The 20,212-nt window shown below is 45.8% G+C and overlaps 2 protein-coding genes across 2 annotated transcripts in view; both read right to left on the reverse strand.

Annotated features, from left to right (window-relative positions):
* Positions 1–6,989, reverse strand: part of LRRC74B (leucine rich repeat containing 74B) — a 75,996-nt gene extending 69,007 nt beyond the window's left edge. The window contains exons 1-2 of the mRNA XM_068238732.1: positions 6,588–6,989; positions 1,307–1,484 (exon numbers count right to left, since the gene is read on the reverse strand). Of these exons, the coding sequence (XP_068094833.1) occupies positions 1,307–1,484; positions 6,588–6,758 (349 nt within the window). The 5' untranslated portion in view covers positions 6,759–6,989. The remainder of the gene's footprint in view (positions 1–1,306; positions 1,485–6,587) is intronic.
* A 9,441-nt stretch (positions 6,990–16,430) lies between these two features.
* The window catches only part of HSCB (HscB mitochondrial iron-sulfur cluster cochaperone), a 45,700-nt gene continuing 41,918 nt past the window's right edge, over positions 16,431–20,212 (reverse strand). Inside the window, exon 6 of the mRNA XM_068238737.1 lies at positions 16,431–16,952. Coding sequence (XP_068094838.1) covers positions 16,864–16,952 — 89 coding nt within the window. The 3' untranslated portion in view covers positions 16,431–16,863. The remainder of the gene's footprint in view (positions 16,953–20,212) is intronic.

Below are 20,212 nucleotides of genomic sequence, written 5' to 3' on the forward strand. Positions count from 1 at the left end.
TCGTAGGTCTTTGGTGCTGGTCTGTGGGTTGACTCTGACTGTTCTCACCTTTTGTCGCTTCTGTTTATCCGAGATTTTTCTTGGTCTGCCACTTCGAGCCTTAACTTGAACTGAGCCTGTGGTCTTCCATTTCCTCAATATGTTCCTAACTGTGGAAACAGACAGCTTTCTGTATCCTTCCCCTAAACCATGATGGTGAACAATCTTTGTCTACAGGTCATTTGAGAGTTGTTTTTAGACCCCCATGTTGCTAGTCTTCAGAGAAAATTAAAAGAGGAGGGAAATTTACAATTGACCCCCTTAAATACTCTTTCTCATAATTGGATTCTCCTGTGTATGAAGTTCAGGGGTTACTGAGCTTACCAAGCCAATTTGAGTTCCAATAATTAGTTCAAAAGGTTCTGGAATCAATAAAATGACAACAGTGCCCACATTTATGCACCTGCCTAAATTTGTTTAAACAATTACTGCACACTTTCTGTAAATCCAATAAACTTCATTTCACTTCTCAAATATCACTGTGTGTGTCTCGTATATGATATATTTAACTGATATTTTTTATCGTAAGAAGCAACAATTTATACAGGAAAATCATGACAATTAACAAGGTTGCCCAAACTTTCGCATTCCACTGTATATAACAAAACAAGTATAAAATAATTCATAGCTGTCCAGCCTCAAATTCCCCAGTATAAATGTAAGCTATGTACGCCTTGTTCATTCAGTCTCCCACACTAAATCCTATCCCATTCATCCTATTAGATATCCTACCTCCACATAAAGATGTATTCTACCTCCCGTTCCCTGTCTAACCTGAAAATAGGTTCCTTTATAACACTATTCAACCATTCATCTATCCCTACATGTCTACACCTCATTAATCCTAACCTGATATTTTCATGTGTCTTCTATCTCGGCCCACCAGCTTGGGCATGATTATTCTGTAGGCCCCTTTCTGTGTATTTCTCTCTGAAACCCACCAGGGTACAGTGATATTTGTTTTTGGCCCAGTCATACACAAGTATGAATTGTGTGCTACATAACATTCCCTACAGAATGTAACCTAGTGTACTGTTTAGTTATCAACATTATTTGGATTCAACCGTAATCTGATATGATTAGGCCACTCACATGTGGTCCCTTCATTTATTCTGCACAGAAGCCCACTGTTGGCTTTGGCCGGCACTGGTACCCAAATAGCTCTTGGCGACTCAGAATCACTAGGGTATTATAAGGGGCTCAAGGAGACCAAAAATTAATCTTTTTACAAAAAGATACGCAGCATTTATCTACTTCAATGACAAACCTTCAATCTCCAGATCTGTGTCACACTCATCCTCATTTTCCTTAGTTTTTACAAAGTCTTCAAAGGACTGCTTGGGTGTCTCCTCCTCTGAATCATCGTTCATCTCAGAGATCTCAGGAGCATCTTTCTGAGTGTCTTCATCACTTACAGATCTTCCTGTAGCTGATGTCAGCACAATCTATACAATATACAGTCCAAAGAACTTTAGCACACACATACCAGTATATGCAAAATCCAATTCAGCTTTATTGATCCATCCAGCAGATCAAAAATAGAATAGAAATCACTGCCCTGGACACAGTAGGCAGGTGACAGTATCTGCAAGTGGATCGGGGGCATCTATAGGAGTCCTGGACAGTAAGTCTCAGGAGTACATAGGCATGGAACAAAAGAGACTGAGGCCCCTTTCACACTAGGGCGTTTTAATTGTGTTGCATTACCCTTTTTTAACACAGGGTAACGCTAAAGCCATGAAAATCTAAGTTACATTTCATACCTGCTGCGGTGTAACACGATGGAAGCAACAGCACGGTACAGGGCAACATTCGCGGCGACCGGACTCATGTAAGTAAATGGTGCAGACATTTTAAATTTTTTGCATTGCGATGCACATATGCGGAAGCATGTTTTTAGACTTTTTCAATGAGCTGATGTGTCCACATCTGCATATGTTTATCTTTGGCGGGTTTACAGGAATCATACAGAGTCTTAATTAACAGTCAACAATGTGTGGCATTTTATTATGGAGGAGCACTTGGGTACCAAGCTGTTTTCTTCTATTACTTGCTGAAATGAGAATGTATAACTTCTTTTCAGCTTGGAGACACAGCTTTAGTTTATTGGCAGGTGGATATAATCTACAAATTACACTAGAGACAAATCAGTATTAAAATGGAACCTTGGTAATTAAGCTTGCACTATTTTCTTCACAGAGCGTTAGATTACCTGTTACTGTACTGGAACCCAGTATTATCTAGGTCGTCCCCCCAGTATAGATAGCCAGATATTCGCCCAGTATTAAGTGCCCCCCCACCTAGTATAGGTAGCCAGCTTTGCCCCCAGTATTAGGAAACACCCCCAACATGCAGAATCGAAGATCCTGGCGCTGAGAGGTAAGTAACTACGGTACTCCATAATGCTCCACTCACGACTCTGCCATGGCTGGGGAGGGGGAAGCACCCAGGGGGTGGGAGTACAGATTGCACAACAATTGTGGCCGGAGGGGTGGTTCTGTGCTGTGCCTGCCCCTCACGCCGCTGTACACAGAAGCTGGTGCCTCTCCAGCCTCTGCCTCAGCCTTTGCCTGATTAAGCCATTCTCACACGAATTTTCTGGATACCTCCATGTACACAGAGGAGTTAACCTACATACATAAGACTGGGAGGAGGTATGTCAGTTGTAGTTTACTTCACTGTGCAGTCATATTTATTTTGTGGGTGATTTTTTTTTCCGCCCTCCTCCAGGTGGGCGCTGCATTTTTTTTAAAGAGCTTTTCTAAGCGCTTCTGCTTTTTTCACTTCCTGACGCAAGTGAACGCTTTGATCCGGAAATTAATATACAAAGCGCTTTTTTAAGCACTTTGCGATTTCCCTATACCTTCTATTGAGCAAAAGCACTCAAAAAAATGGGACAGGCAGCGCTTTGCTGAGCGGATCGGAAACGAACCGTTCAGATGAGAACTCTGTCATAGGGAATCATTGCATAAGCTTTTTAGGGCAATTTTCTAAATCGCCAGCGCTTGAAAAAAAAAAAAAAGACAAAAATGCCCTACCTGTAGGTGTGAACAAGCCCTTAATAGTACCAATTTGTACTTGCAAAACAATATCTGCGCTTTGCTCTGATATTCAAATAAGTTGTGCTTTTAAAGTACATTTTAATTTTTTTTAGCTTTGATTTTTCTCCTCATGTACTGTAACTATCCTGTGTATCCAACACCCTCCAAAACCCCCAAATACTAACATAGACCCCGCTATCTGGTCAGAAAACAATGTGGCCCAAAATACTCCCCTTCAGCTCTGATCAGACCTGTCGTGACACCATTCCAGGAACTCCTACATTGCCACATCTCCTCTGCTGCATAATTGTCTAAGCCATGCCCCTTGCTGACCAGTATTCTTGGGTGGAAGTCAGTGGGGTAAGTGACATGCCTACTCTAAAGATGGCTAGTAACAATACAATCCCATGGCGGATTGATAGCTTCTGCACGCTGTAGTGATCAAGAAACGTTTAGGCTGCTTACACACCAAGACGTTACAGGCGCACGTTAGTGCGCCTGTAACGCTCCCCCAACGCACAGCAATGTAACACAAGTGGGCTGTTCACACAGCCCACGTTGCGTTACATGTAACGCTGCACGTTCTGTGCAAAGTGCAGCATGCTACGGCGTTGGAGCGGCTATAGCCGCGTTAGACTGTTTGCACATGCGCAGTGGGGGGCGGAGGAGGCGGGGAGAGCCAGCTACAGTAGCCGCGCACATGGCTACTTAATATTCACTGCACTGGCGGGCGCTGATTGGCCGGCGGGACCACGTGATGCGGAGTGACACTCCGCATCACGTGGTCCCGCTGGCCAATCAGCGCCACTCTGGGAGACATTATAGGACTCGAGCCGCCTAACGCGGCTCACTCTACCGTCGGCTCTTGCAGCACCATACGTTGTGTTAGGTGCACGTTATGCGACCTTAACGTGCCACCTAATGCAACGTCTTGGTGTGCAAGAAGCCTTAGTCATGCCCATTAACGGGACAATTCCTGCTAACCAATTTTTTTTAGACTGAACCCATCGAGCTGAACGGATTGGTTATTGGAAAATCAGCCAATAATGGATATGACTAATCGATTGCAACTGATTAGCGTGGCAAAAATGATTGATTGGCCATGTGAGTGTAATGTTAATACCACCTTAAGCAGTATAGATGGTCAATGAAATGCAAATAATTACAGTTTGCATGCAAAACTAATGAAAACTGCTTGGACCTGATACAGTGCTCCCGAAGACAAGCTGCTCCGTACTGCGCATGCGCGAGAATGCGTGCTCGCAGTATGGAGCGGTGTGACTTTGGCTCCTGAAGATTGCCGAAGCTTCCTGCAGCAGGGGAAGTGAGCAGTCTCCAACCCATTGATCAGACACTGCTAACTGGGTATCCAGCATTGGACTGCGGGGACCGAAGGAGGAACGGGAAGGCTCTATAGGACCCAGACCCTTCCCTCTACTTAGGTATGGTTCTTTTTTTGTTGTTTTAGTTACACTTCAGACTCCCTTTAAAGCAACTGTGGCTTCCCACAATGCATCATTACTGAATATGCAAATTATCTCTTTATGCCCCTGAAGCCAGGCTTCCATCCAACAGCAAGCCTATAGCTTATAAATTTTACAAAGCCACATCAACCTAACATGCACACAGCCTGTTTTAGACTTTTGGCCCTTATCAGTGCATGACAGGGATTAATATGGCTCTTTGGGGATAGGGCTTGGACCAGTACACATAATACCCAAGCAGCGTGGGGTGAACCACTAGGAAAGTATAGAGGACTAAAAGACAGTAGTGATGCATTGTGAGAAACCACAGTTGCTCGCTTAAAGGGTCACTTAACCCCCTTGGCGGTATGAAAAATACCGCCAGGGGGCAGCGCAGCAGTTTTTTTTTAATTATTTTTTTTTTAAATCATGTAGCGAGCCGAGGGCTCGCTACATGATAGCCGCTGCTCAGCGGCATCCCCCCAGCCCCGCCGATCGCCTCCGGCGATCAGGAAATCCCGTTCAAAGAACGGGATTTCCTGGAGGGCTTCCCCCGTCGCTATGGCGACGGGGCGGAATGACGTCACCGACGTCAGCGACGTCATTGGGAGACCCGATCCACCCCTTGGCGCTGCCTGGCACTGATTGGCCAGGCAGCGCAGGGGTCTGGCTGGGGGGGGCCGCGCGCCGCACCGGATAGCGGCAATCGGGCGCGCGGCGGCGGCGATCGGGGTGCTGGCGCAGCTAACAAAGTGCTAGCTGCGTCCAGCAAAAAAAAAATTATGTAAATCGGCCCAGCAGGGCCTGAGCGGCACCCTCCGGCGGCTTACCCCGTGTCACACACGGGGTTACCGCTAAGGAGGTTAAGGCTACAAAAAAAAAATGAGTTTTACTCACCTGGGGCTTCCACCAGCCCCCAGCAGCTGTCCGGCGCCCACACGGTCTCGTTTCAATCCCCCTGGCCCCGCCGGCAGCTACTTCCGTTTTCGGCGACAGGCCTGGGAACGCGAGTGATTCTTCACGTTCCTGGCCGCAATAGCGACCTCTATACTGCTATTGCGGCCAGGAACGCGAAGAATCACTCGCGTACCCAGGCCTGTCGGCGCCTGTCGCTGAAAACAGAAGTAGCTGCCAGCAGGGCCAGGAGGATCGGTGCGAGACTGTGTGGGCACTGGACAGCTGCAGGGGGCTGGTGGAAGCCCCAGGTGAGTAAAACTCATTTAATTTTGTAGCCTTGAATGTCCCTTTAAAATGTATCTGAGATCAAAGGAAAGAAGAAATGTATACATACCTGGGGCTTCCTCTAGCCCCCTTCAGGAAGACCCTTCCCTTGCCATCCTCTTCCCGGATCCTCCGCTATGGCTCCCGGTAATTTCGCCAGTTAGAGCAGGCGCAGAATGCTTCCAGCAATTGGGGCACGCCTGTGTGGCCAGGCATGCGCACTACGCCCCAACTGGCCAGATTACCGGGAGGCGTAGTGGGGGATCCAGGAATCGGAAAAGTGTACCTCAGACAAGTAAAAAAAAAAAAAGGTTTTATACATACCTGGGGCTTCCTCCAGCCCCTTTCAGGCTGATCGGTCCCTTGCTGGGCAACCCCACCACCTGGATCCTTCACAAGTCAGCACCAGCGCAGTCTGGCTGTAAGTCTACCGGCAACAGGCTCATAGGCCGCACATGCGTAGTACGCCCCAACTTGCGAAGTTACCGGTCCGCCTACCAGAGGATCATCCAGGCAGCATAGGACGACTGTGAGGGACCGATCAGCCTGAAAGGGGCTGGAGGAAGCCCCAGGTATGTATAAAACTTTTTTTCTCGTCTCAGGTTCTCTTTAAAGCTGAATTGTCACAGATACATTCTGTTTCAAGAAGGCAAATTACACTGAACAGGGATCCTAATCTTTATTTGCAAGAAGCAGTGATAGAACAGTATGAGGCTGAAGTCAGCTTATAGACAGGTTACAAATAGGCATGGACATGTTGGTGTACCCAGGAACTATAATGCTGATAATATATTTGCAATATACACATACAGAGGTAAATTACCTTGTCAACACTTTCCCTGCTCAGAGATGGACGCGGCCTGCTGGGTGGTCTACTTGGGGTCCCCCTTAAACTTAATTGAGTAAGCTCTTCTTCCTCCTCTGCATCTTTGGCCTCTGCCACAGAAGGAAGCATGGAGCCAGTGTCCTTGGAAAATTTCTTGCTAAGTACCATAGTAATGAGGTCCTTATAAGGTTTATGGTAAGAGATTAGAGTTCGCAGCAAACGAGCTGCGTGCAATGTTAGATACACACAGCTTCCTCTACTTAGATATTTGCAGGTTATTATTACACAGAGCGCGGCACAATAGAGTACTTCTGATAGACATCATTGGAGGCCAATCAGATGACTGGGAACGGGAGGCCACCCAATCCTGCTTCAAGGGCGTGGCATCGCCAAAGGCCCTTGTTGTATTGTTGTCATGGAGACGGTTACTGCCTAGCACTGATTCGCAACAAGGCGAGAATCTGAGGTCCTCAGCACGCACTCGTCCGCATCATAAAGCAGAGACCGGGAGGACGATAACGTGCGTGCGTGATGTCCTGTGTTCTGCAACAAATGTGTGAGCGTGGGAACATTGTAATGTCAGTGTACAGTTATAGTCGCTATGTAGTCTGTACTCTGCTCAAAACTCAAAAAAAGGTTTTGTAGTGAACGTTCTTGCAACCGGTTGCAACTATTTACAGCTCCTACAATCATAAAGTGCAACCTAACCGAATATTTAGCTATTATATTAACCGCAACCGCGCTGCATGCAGCAGTTTGCCGGCGACGAGCGTTCCGCGATTTGCGATCGTAATTAGCGTGCATAGCACGCTAATCGCGATCCTTCCAAAACCACCGCAGTGTCCAGTGATTTTTCCACGCTAATCGTGGTAAAATCACTCCCGCAAAACGCCAGCGGTAATCGCCGGCGTTCTGCGATTTTAAATGTGAACGGGCCCTGAGAGAAGAATGACATCAGTTCTTGAACGTGGGGAGCAGATGAGTGAGCCCGCTACAGCGGACTTTCTGTACTGGGGCACCACCTATATCTGGCTACAGGCTACCTATATTGGGCCACTACCTATACTGGGGCTGGAACCACCTAAGCGACCTATACTGGGGCACCACCTATACCTGGCTACCTATACTGGGGCACCACGAATACTTGGCTACCTTTACCTCCACTTTTTGCCACATTGCGCTATGCATGCCACTTTCTTCAGTGTCGGAGCCATGCACATTTTTCGCTGCAGCGCACTTCGCGCACAGACACGGGTGTGGGGTGTCTAGTGGGCGGGCTCAGCAACCAGTGGGTGGGCCCAGGCCCCCCTCCCCAGGCCTGATGATGTGGGGGGGCCCAAAAAATTTCTGATGGCGCCCCTGATTCTCACACAGAACCCTTTCTCTGCTGATCAGCACTGCTGACTAACCTTATGCAGGGCAGTTTCTAGGCTAAATTGCTTGTTTTCAAGACTTTTTATTGAGTGGATTTTAACACATAAACATGAGATATTGAAACGTGTAATCACATACCACTCATTCTTATATAATTAGATATAATTAGCGAAACAAGTGTAAAATTATATATAAAAGAGAAGAAGGGAGCATGAACAGCAGTAAAGATAACCACTAATAAAAATAGTAAAATACAGAAAATCTTCAGGGCAGGGTGTAAAAATTGTGCCCCTCCCCTTCGTGAACCCTTACTCTTTAGGGACAATCACAAAGCTACAGGTCACAAGTAGATCTGCTTCTTAAAGGAGAACTGTAGTGAGAGGTATATGGAGGCTGCCATATTTATTTCCTTTTAAGCAATACCAGTTGCCTGGCTATTCAGCTAATCCTCTGCCTCTAATACTTTCAGCCATAGGCCCTGAACAAGCATGCAGCAGATCAGGTGTTTCTGACAAATTTAGACAGATATGACAAGATTAGCTGCATGCTTGTTTCTGGTGTGATTCAGACACTTCTTTAGGCAAATAGACCATCAGGGCTGCCAGGCAACTGGTATTGCTTAAAAGGAAATAAATATGGCAGCCTCCATATCCCTCTCACTACAGTTCTCCTTTAACCCTTATACACACGAGGCACAGATGTCTCACAAGAGACAACAACAGCAGCCGTACACTCCCCCCCCCCCCCCCCCCCGCAAGCTCCGTTCATGGAGTATGGGTTGCTGTCGCTAGTCCGCATACACACGCAGTACGTGTGGCGGACTAGTGACAATTACGGCGAAGTTGTGGCGACAGCTGTTGCCGGCGATTGGCCAAGTCAATCGCCTGGCGACAGCTCTGACTGGCGTGGTTCGTGGCGCGCGCCTCATACACACGGGGAACCTGTCGCCGCAACATGCGCGTGCCACGTGTTTGTGGCGACAGTTGTGCCCCGTGTGTATGAGCCATTACTAGTGACCAGCCACTCATCCAGGAGGAAGGAGGGACCAGGAAAGCACACAGGCGAAGAGAGCTCGGAAAGCGGACTCCTCCATGGGTGCTGCACACTGACAGGCTGCAGTACCACTACAGGACATCAGGTGTCATCACGTGGAGGTGGTGTGATGATGACTGGATGTCTGACGTAGGCAGCCTAGGAGGAGTCAAAGGCGACTGGGCTGGTAATCTTCTTCCATTTGACTGCACAGTGCGCAGGGGCGTAACTAGAAGTCCCCAGGCCCCTGTGCAAGAATTTGAGCAGGCCCCCCACCCTGGGGCCTGCTCATGGCTGTTTGGGGGGGGCAGGAGGGGTCACAGCATGAGGGGAGAGCTTTGCACACCTTGGGCTCTCCCTTCTGCGCTCCCCTGCTGCATATATCTAAGCGTCAGCGGCAACAGCTATAATTACCTCCATTCACCACCGGAGGTCTCCGATCTGCAAGGGCTTCACATTACTTTCTGTTTTAACAGGAATTAATGTGAAGCCCTTGCAAATCGGAGACCTCCGTGGTGAATGGAGGTAATTATAACTGGTATGATTTATAGCTGGTAATTATAACCGCGGAGGCAGGGGCTGCTTCCCCTATTGTTACGCCAGTGACCGCGCGTCATCACCTCCCTAGCATTTATGTCCTTCTTCCTGCGCCCCCTTTCTTCTACTTGCCGGTGTGCACCCAGGGTGGTCACACTGCCCAAGAAATGGTCCTGACCTAATAGGAAACCTAAACTGGGAAAAAAAAAAAGACTAACTTACCTGGTAGCCCCTTGCAGCCCGTCGCTGGGAGCACTGTCAGGAGGCGCACAAACTGGTTTCATGCATCAAAACAAAACTAGGGAGCTGCGGAGAACCGGATGATCGTTCAGTGACCGCGCGGGCACAGGGCGAATGCAAGGGACTGGTAGAAGCCCTAGGGAAGTTTAAAGAGAGCCCAAGGTGGGCTTGAAAAAAAAAATAGCGGGGCTGAGCGGATCAGGTAGCCGCAAAAACCGCCACTCCTGTGGGCCGCAATGGCCCACTTTCACTTTCATGACCTATAGGTCACAAGAGACTGTCTCTCACAGCATGCAGTGAGGCAGGGAAGGGGCAGTGGCATAGCAAAGGATTTGTTGGCTCCGATGCAAGTTTTACAATGGGGGCCCCCCAAGCAATATATACATAGCAATTGATACAGCGCACCAAAACCTGCCAATGGCAACTACAGTGTCAGAGGTGCAAGAAGAGGATTTGGAATAGTTTGTTAATAATTACCATGAATCAAAGTATCTATAGAAGTGATTATTATGAGCACTGGACCAATAGAGAGCTAATACTGTAGTTGAGGGAGGGCCCCTCTGGCCCCGATGCGGTGGCTACCTCTGCAACCCCTATTGCTACGCCCCTAGGCACAGGGCATGGCCAGGGGGAGAGCTGACCAATGGCAGCTCTGGAAACCCTGTAAGAACGCCCCTGGCGGGAATTTTAAACAGGGAAATCCTCTCCTTAATGTATAACTCTGAGATGGCGACAAACCTTGTCGCTAATCTCGGAGGGCTATAGCACGGCGGTGGGGAGGTGGCAAAGAGCGGCGGTGTGGGGACACAGAGGCACGTCAGGAAGCAGAGGACATGCCTCTGTGTCCCATCTGCCCCCCTTGGGTTCTCTTTAAAGGGAACCTGAAGCGAGTAAAATTATTTAAAATAAACACGACGTAGCTGCAAATTATAATTACATGCTAATCTCACCATTTTCTTCTTACAGTGATCCCTTCCAATTCTGACAATATTTTGTCAGAACTGAAATATACCAGTTGCTGTCAATTATATATCAGCAACTGTCAGTTACAACTGAACATGCAAGGTAATGCCCATGTTTTCCTATGGCTCAAGAGAGTGATATTACAGTTTAACAGTGTGCTGACCAGGAAGCCGTTATGGGGTAATTGCCATTTTTAAAATGGAGGATGGAGAATTCCACAGACAGGCGGAATCGGCAGTATCACGAGGCTGATTCCTGAGAGACAGAGAAATCAGCCTGCAGTGTATGGACAGCCAACCGATCTCTCAGGCCAGATCCACACTGTAAGCGATTTTGTAAGCGACTTTGTAAGCGCTTGCTGAGCGTTTGTAAAAAAAAAAAAAAAAAAAAAATCGCTCCCATTCACTTTCATTAACCATTTCAGCCCGCAGGGATTTTTCACCTCATGCATGAGAGCAATTTTCACCTCCCATTCATTCGCTAATAACTTTATCACTACTTATCACAATTTATTGATCTATATCTTGTTTTTTTCCGCCACTAATTAGGCTTTCTTTGGGTGGTACATTTTGCTAAGAATTATTTTTTTATAAATGCATTTTAACAGGATTAATAAGAAAAAAATTGAAAAAATTAATTATTTCCCAGTTTTCAGTCATTACAGCTTTAAAATAATCCACGCTACCACAATTAACCACTTCAGCCTAACTGGACGAAAATTTTCGGCCAGTTAGGCTGCGCGCACTCCCGCGGGTCGCGCGTGCTCTCGCGGCCCCGTCCCTCCCCCCCCGTGCGCGCTCCCGCTGCCGGCCGTTAACCCAGCGATCAATGAAAGGGTTTGTAAATCCCTTTCACTAATCGGACCCCCCCGGAGAAAAGCCGACGGCGTCTCTTCTGACGCTGCGGCTTTTCTGAGATCAAAAAGTTCCCCGTCTTCATACTTCTTCCTGGGAGCGAGATCGATCGCTCCCTGGACTTTTTGACTGTGGCCATCTTGTGGCCAAATAGCAAACTACACCAAAAAACACTTTAAAAATTTAATAAATACAATTTAAAAAAAAAAAAAAAAAAAAAAATTTAAAATCCCGTTTACCTCCCACACCAAAAAATACCCACATACAAGTTTTAATAAAAAATAAAATACAAAATTACAATAATAATAAAAAAACAAACAAACAAAAAAAGTTACCTAAGGGTCTGAACTTTTTAAATATTCATGTCAAAGGAGTATAGCAATATGATTTATTAAATTATGGGCTTCTAAATAGTAATGGACGCAAATTGAAAAAATGCACCTTTATTTCCAAATTAAATATCGGCGCTATACATTGTGATAGGGACATAATTTAAATGGTGTAATAAGCGGGACAAATTGGTAAATAAAGTACATATGTTTTAATTATGGTAGCATGTATTAATTTCAAATTATAATGGCCAAAAGCTGAGCAATAATGATTTTTTTCCATTTCTTTCTTAATATTCCTGTTAATATGGATTTAGAATAAATTAATTCTCAGCAAAATGTATCACCCACAGAAAGCCTAATTGGTGGCGGAAAAAACAAGATAGAGATCAATTCATTGTGATGAGTAGTGCTAAAGTTATTGGCAAATGAATGTGAGGTGAAAGTTGCTCAGATGTAAAAAAATCTCAACCCTGTAGGCTGAAGTGGTTAAAACCTATGTACTTTATTTGCCCATTTGTCTCGGCTATGACACCATTTAAATTTTGTCCCTATCACAATGTATGGCGCCAATATTTTATTTGGAAATAAAGGTGCATTTTTTCAGTTTTGCGTCCACCACTATTTACAAGCTTATACTTTAAAATGTTCATAGTATACCCCCTTCAAATGCATATTTAAAAAGTTCAGACCTATAACTATTTTGTCTTTTTTTTTCTTTTTTTTATTGTAATTTTTTTTTTTTTCATTAAAAATTTTATTTGGGTAATATTTTGGTGTGGGAAATAAACAGTTAATTTTTAATGTTATTATATGTGTAAATTGTAATGTAAAAAATATGTAGATGTAGTTTTACTATTTGGCCACCTTGAGTTTTTTTCTCCTTGTGCTTCTCACTAAGCGGAAGCACAAGGGGACGCGGAAAATTTTACGTGCAGAAAGACTGAAGCCTCTAGTAACAGCGCTTCGGTTTTTCTGCTGGGGACACAGATCTGTGATCAGGAACCATGTTCCCGTTCACTGATCCCAGGGCTACCGGGGGACAGCACGGGGGCACGCCCACGATCGCACGCGGGAGCGCGCCGAAGCGCGGCATCGCAGCAGAGCAGCCGCCCGGACGTGAGCTTCACGTCCGGGAGGCAGAAATGGTTAAAATTGCAAGCATAAAAAAAAAAATCGTCGCAATTGCATATGCAAAAATCCATACAGGATCGCGGCAATTTTTAAAGAAATTTTAATGAAAGTGAATGGGAACAATTTTTTAACAAGCGCTAATCAAATGCAAGTGCTCACAAAAGCGCTTATAGTTTAGATTCGGCCTTAGAGATCTCTTTGTTGATCTGCCCATATATTGTTTAATGTTTGGGCACTTTAAGGGCTGGAGCCCACAAGAGCGGTTTTGTGAGCATTTCTGGAGTGATTCAAACCGCTAACGTTTTGCCAAAACGCTCAGCTAATGTTAATGGATGGGGCAACTTCCACTGGAGCGATTGCGCTTCCTGAAATCGCAAACGCAGGACATGCAGCATTTTGGGAGCATTAGCGCTTTAATGTTAAGTATATCATCGCTGGCGTATTCGCTCATCAAAACCTGCACGGAACGATTTTGCTAGAGTTACTGCACACTGTAACAAAATTAAAATTAATTGAACGGACAAATCAGAATTTAAAACGCTAATCGCTACACAACTGCTGGCAAATTGATACACTTTTTAAAAACGCTCCCTAAAATGCTCATGAAATCACTTACAAACTGCTCATACAAAACCCTAGCAATTGCGATTAGCGATGGCGTTTTGCAGTGGGTTCCAGGCCTTAGGGTCCTTTTTCCATAGGTAAATCCAAAGAATGGCCAGTACACCGGACTGCTAGTTCAAGCAGTTTAATTCATAACCATGCAAAATATTTGACAATCATTTTGGGGGTTGCAAGGCAATTCCCCTTTATCAGTGCAAGATCACACAGAGGTGAGCTCTAGCCATACTGTAATAGTACGCAGTTGATTAATGGGGAGTTTCTTCATTTTCTTGGGGTGGTGGCTTGGACGGGGAGATAGGTTTAGTATTTCAGAGGTGCACAACTATGTTGGTTATAAATACTGAGTGATCTTGCCTTGATAAAGGCAAGATCACACAGTATGGGGAAAAAGGCCTCATACAGTATGGAAAAGAGGCTTCACAGTTCAAGCTTAACCCAATTGTGTGCAGTATTCAATCTACTCACTTCAGGGGAGCATACCTTGGTTAGTGTACCTTCACACAGGATCCCAGCTCTGAAGCTGAGAAAAGGGTCCCGGCAAGCAGTAGTGGGCTGAAGGAGGATCGGAGAAGGCTCTGGATCATTCCGAGGCTCTCCTCTACTGAGGTAGGGGTCTTCATTTTTTTTTTCTTTTCCTTACAGGTTTGTTTTAAAGTATTCCTGAACTGATGCCAAAATAAGTGAATGAAGCCCATGGTGGGCTAGATTACCTTCTCCTGAGAGTGCTGCCTGCTACTCATTGTCCTCAGGTCCCCCTTCCCCACTGAGACGGCTAATTTTGGCGCAGAGCTGCACCGATAATTCGTGCGCTACCATAGGCCATAATGTGAATTACATCTAGCGGCACTCAGTGAGTAATTTGAATGCGGCAACAGGGATGGGCTTTTGAGTACAGAAGTAGTCGAATTCGGAATGCAAATTGAGGTTAATTAATGCAACTGTGCCTGCGGAATAGGGGGGTTAACTTACCCATAAGTCCGTGGATCCTACGTGTGTCACTGCTGTAATACGCATCCTATGGAAGGCGGTCCACCACTCACTACCGCACTTCCTCCTTCCACTGGAAGAAGGACGTGGACGTGCGGTAGTAAGTGGTGGAACACGTCCCATAGGACACATATTACAGCAATGACACGCGTAGGATCCCCGGACTTCTGGGTAAGTTAACCCCCCATTCCGCAGACACAGGTGCATTAATTAACCTACATTAGCATTCTGAATTTAAGTACTTCTGTACTTGAAATCCCATCCCTGGCCAGCAATAGCCGATGCCCAAATTACATGTCCCTCCCTGAGTTGCAACAACTTGGAGGGGGAATAGCATAATTGCCACCCCGGACTTACAGCAAGGGCAGGGTGAGCAGTCTTTCATACGCAGGGAATTGCATGCAATAATCATGCAACAGCTTGCACAGCAAGCATAGGTCTTACCAGTCAATACAGGAACAGTGCTGGTAGTATGCTCCACTGTCCACATTTTGGTGCAGCCTGAATGATACTATAGCGTTGCAGCCATGCACAAGCAAGTCACAACTTTTTACACAACTTTATCTGAGAAATCTGACTTTTACACAAATTTAATTGCATTCATCATATTCTTATTTATGAACTTGTTGCAAACATTTCCACCCCAGTACTTTGCAGTGTATATCCATTTGCTCTCGGTCTATGGTAGCTCTTTCACACCAGCTGCGTTCTGTTTTCGTTTTTGAAAAAGCTTCAGATTTTCCAAATGCAAATACAGTAAAGTTACAATTGAATCATGGGATTGCATTCGGAGTTCTGCATTTTTCCTGCGTTTCAATTGAGGCCAACATAGATTTTTGGTGTGAAAAAGCCCTAATTTTTGAACAAGATTCCATTATCAATTTATTAAATGTTATTTGTTCAGTAAATTCCCATGAATCTGCAAGCGGGTTGTACTACTGTATAAAATAGTGAACAGGGGTGGGTCCCTACTACAAAACAACTGGTCAGAGTGCGTACACCTATCCAATTTTGATTACCTAATTAGTGACCAATTTTTCCACCTACACGTAGTGTGAGAGTTTACCTACACAATCTGTTTATAGTGTTCAAAACCTGTTGGTTGTAATAGGACATGGAAGTGGTAAAATTGGCCAATTATAACTGGATGTGTGTAAGCACCCTTAATTTGTCCACAACAACTAGGCAAGATGGACACCAGTCTGCTAAGATTTCACTGAACAAAAACAAAACAAAACAAAACAAAAATCCTGACCCTGTACCAGGATATAAATATCAAGAGAATGCCAAGAGTGTGCAAAGCAGTAATCAAAGCTAAAGGTGGCTACTTTGAAGAACCTAGAATATGACATATTTTCAGTTGTTTCACTCTTTTTGGTTATGTACTATATTTCCACATGTGTTAATTCATAGTTTGGATGCCTTCAATGTGAATCTACAATGTTCATAGTCATGAAAATAAAGAAAACTCTGAATGAGAAGGTGTGTCCAAACTTTTGGTCTGTACTGTGTATATTTTTTTTTACAGAATTTTTGTCCAGAAAGCCGATTTGGGCGCATACACATTTATCATTGGTTTTGCCACATACTGAAATGTGACAGGTCCACTTTAACACACTGGCCAATAGTTTATTGGATACCCATGGTTCAGTAATGCTCTGTAAGCCACAGTAGTCTTTAATATGCTCCTGTATGTAATATTCTGCTCAGCTACAGCAAAAAAAAAAAAAAAAAAAAAAAAAAATTTAAGTATGAAGACAAAAGACTTTCTTAAAATATAATTTAATCATATTATTGCACTGCATATAAAATCCACACACAAACAACATGTCATTTCTTTTGTAATGGAGAAAATTCAAAAACAGAAGATCTGCCCAAGACAACAAGGCAGCTATTGGACATTTACCATTTCAAACATACCTTAGTTCCAACATTAGTCTGTCAGATGCCCCAACAAATATTAAGGACAGCCAAATATTGAGGACATCTCTACACTGACCCGTCCTGTAGTGACCACTTAATAAAGCAGCCGAATTGGAGTTGCACAGCAATATTCAAGAGACTGACGTACCATTTGAACCTAGATAATCAAATATAGGCTATAAAGGAAGTTGAGAGAAAGCGTTTTATGCAAGTACAGTATAAACAGCGGTGCACATTACTCCATTTTCTGGTCTCATGAAGGTGGTGGAAGATCAGCTATGGAAATATTTTCTTCTTTACTTGATTGGCTATATTTGAATAATATTTCAGTTTTATCAAGAGCATCTTGGCACTTTCAAAATCATCTAGGAAAAGAAACATATGAATACTGAAATACAATACAATAGTTAAAACAGCTCCCCAAAATATATTTTGCATTATGACAGAAACAATACAAGTCATACGTAAAGGAAACCTGTGCTAAAAGTTGTTTAAAGTGTACCCGAGATGGGGGGGAGAATTAGTAAAAATGTATTCATACCAGGGGCTTCCTCCAGCCCCCTCCAGTCTGATCGCTCCCACTGCGTCTTCTCCCTCTCCGTTCACCCGCAACTGGCTCCGGAAAATGTCAGTTGAGGCCAGTCGGCGCATGCGCCGTCTAGCCAGACGTGCTCCTGTCTCTCGTCGCCGGGTACGTTCTGTGCCTGTGCAGTAATACTGAGCAGGCACAGGACGCTCCAGGCAACGTGAACACAGCAGCAGTGCATGCACTGCCGGGCCACGCATGTGCAGTAGGCCCCGGACCAGAGGACTTTCCAGAGCTAATTGTGGGCAAACAGTGAGGGAGAAGAGGATGCCGTGGGAGCGATCAGGCTGGAGGGGGCAAGTATGTACATTTTAAATGCTAATTCCCAATCTCAGGTTCCCTTTAACCGCTTCAGCCTATATGGACGAGCAAGCTCGTCCAGGCAGCGGCAGCTGAAGCCTATCTGGACGAGAGTCCGCGTCCAGGCGCACTTCCGCGTGTGCGCGCGCATGGCCGCGTGGTGCGCGCGGTGCGTGCTTGTCCCCGACGGCTTACAAGCCGTGCTGTTTGGTGAAGAGGAGCCAGCGCTCCTCTGAGCCAATCAGAGCAAAGGAAGTAAAGAATTCACATAGTTACATCCAGTAACAATGTGAATTCTTAATAATGTTTGTAAATAAAACGTTTCCCTCTCTCTGTCTCTCAGCTCCTGTCACACAGATCAATCACTGTTCTGTGGTGACAGGAGCTGAGAGACAGACTGACAGATAAACTGGTAGGACTTTATTTTAATAAAATTTGCCCCCCATCCCTGAATTTTTAACCCCATAACTGCCCAGAATCCCTGATTCTCCCTCTCCTTGGCCATTTATTCCCTACAGATCTATTGATCACTGATCTATTGTGATCTTTTTCTTCCTATCTGTTACTATCTATACTCTACTGTCCTCCCCCCCCTCTCTACCCCCTCTACACCCCCCCCCCCCCAAAAAAAAAAAAAAACCCTTTAAAAAAAAAACTGTCACTTTAAAAAAAAAAAAAATATCTTTCTATCACTTTTTTCATCTTTATCATCTTTATCTATCCCTTTCTAAATAATGGCGAGGAGGCTCTATTCTGTGGTGGAGGCAGCTGCCATCCTCCAGCAGAGCAGCAGCGAGGATGAGTCAGGTAGTGATTGGCTCCCTCCGTCCGGCTCTGGTTCAGGATCTGAATCTTCAGAGTCCGAAGGGCCGCCATCACGCCGCTTGAGGAGGGACCCAAGTCCTGAGTCCGCTGATGAGGGACCATCAGGACTGTCCACAGCAGGGGGCTCCCTGGGCGACCCAGCATCGGGCTCCGTGGGTGACCCAGCATCGGGCTCCGTGGGCAACCCAGCAGAGGGCTCCGTGGGCAACCCAGCAGAGGGCTCCGTGGGCAACCCAGCAGAGGGCTCCGTGGGCAACCCAGCAGAGGGCTCCGTGGGCAACCCAGCAGAGGGCTCCGTGGGCAACCCAGCAGAGGGCTCCGTGGGCAACCCCGCTGCTGCTAGCAGCAGTGCGCCAGGGGGAGCTAGGCGCAGACAGGGTAGGCAGCCACAGGTACCTCGCAGGCAGGAGGTACCGCTTCATATGTTAAATGGCACCTGGGAACCCCCTAATTATGCTGCGCCCAACATCCCACCCTTCACAGCCACCGCTGGTGTGTCAGTGCCCATTGTCAATCAGGCACCAATTGACATTTTCCAGCTTTTCATGACAGAGGCAATGTGGGAGCATTTAGTAGAGCAAACTAATTTATTTGCTCTACAATTTATAGCTGACCACCCCACCAACTATATCGCCAGAAAATGGCACCCCACCAACGTGCCTGAAATGAAGGCTTATGTAGGCCTCACGCTCAGCATGAGCATCACCCCAAAGCCCCAGATAAAAATGTACTGGTCCAGGGACCTTTATCATAATGCACCCCTCTATCCAGCAATAATGCGCAGGCAGCGTTTTGAGCTGTTGTCAAAGTTTTTCCACCTGAATGACAACTCTCAAGATGTGGAACATACCGACCCTGCCCATGTCAGACTGTTTAAGTTGAGACCCCTGTTGACCCACCTAAGTGCAGTGTTCATGGATGTATATACCCCACACCGGGAAATTGCTGTGGACGAATCCCTGGTACCGTTTCATGGGAGACTTTCCATGAAACAGTACATCCCAAGCAAGAGGGCAAGATGTGGGGTGAAAATTTATAGGGCATGCGAGAGTGGCACTGGCTATACCTTCACTTTTAAAATTTATGAAGGCAAAGACTCCATTCTGCAGCCAGCTGGGTGCCCTGAGTACATTAGCACCAGTGGCAAAATAGTGGTGGACCTACTGAATCCACTTCTCCACCAAGGCTACCACGTCTACTTGGACAACTTTTATACAAGTGTGCCACTGTTCAAGTTCCTCTTCTCAGTCCAGACTGGCGCATGTGGGACGGTGAGAGCAAACCGTAAAGGCCTCCCCCCACAGGTAGTAAATAAAAAACTATGCAGAGGAGAGTCCTACGCACTCAGATCTGAAGAGCTCCTGGCATTAAAGTTCCACGACAAGCGGGAGGTGATGATGCTATCCACCATCCATACTGAGGCCACAGTTCTTGCCACATCCAGAACGGAACAACGTACAAAGCCAGAGGCCATAGTCGCCTACAATAAAAATATGGGAGCAGTGGACTTATCAGATTAAGTCTTGGCGCCTTATTTATTAAGAAGAAGAAGGAAAGCATGGTACAAAAAAATAACATTCTTCTTGTTGCAGATGACCATGCACAATGCATTTGTGGTCTATCTAAAAACCACCACAACACCAACAAGCCAACAGATGACCTTTCTTGAGTTCCAGATTCAAGTCCACAAGTCCCTAATGTATTCCCCTGGCCAAATTGCACAACAGGATCCTATCCATTTGGAGAACTCAATTAGACTGAGGGAGAGACATTTCCCTGAACTAATTCCCCCCAATGAAGTGAAAAAAGCCCCCCTGAGAAGATGCAGAGTGTGTGTGAAACACAAGAGACGGTGTGAGTCACGGTATTTTTGCCCAGATTGCCCCTCAGCCCCAGCACTGTGTGTTATCAAGT

Source organism: Hyperolius riggenbachi, chromosome 1 (assembly GCF_040937935.1).
Source record: "Hyperolius riggenbachi isolate aHypRig1 chromosome 1, aHypRig1.pri, whole genome shotgun sequence".
Classification (NCBI taxonomy): Eukaryota; Metazoa; Chordata; class Amphibia; order Anura; family Hyperoliidae; genus Hyperolius; species Hyperolius riggenbachi.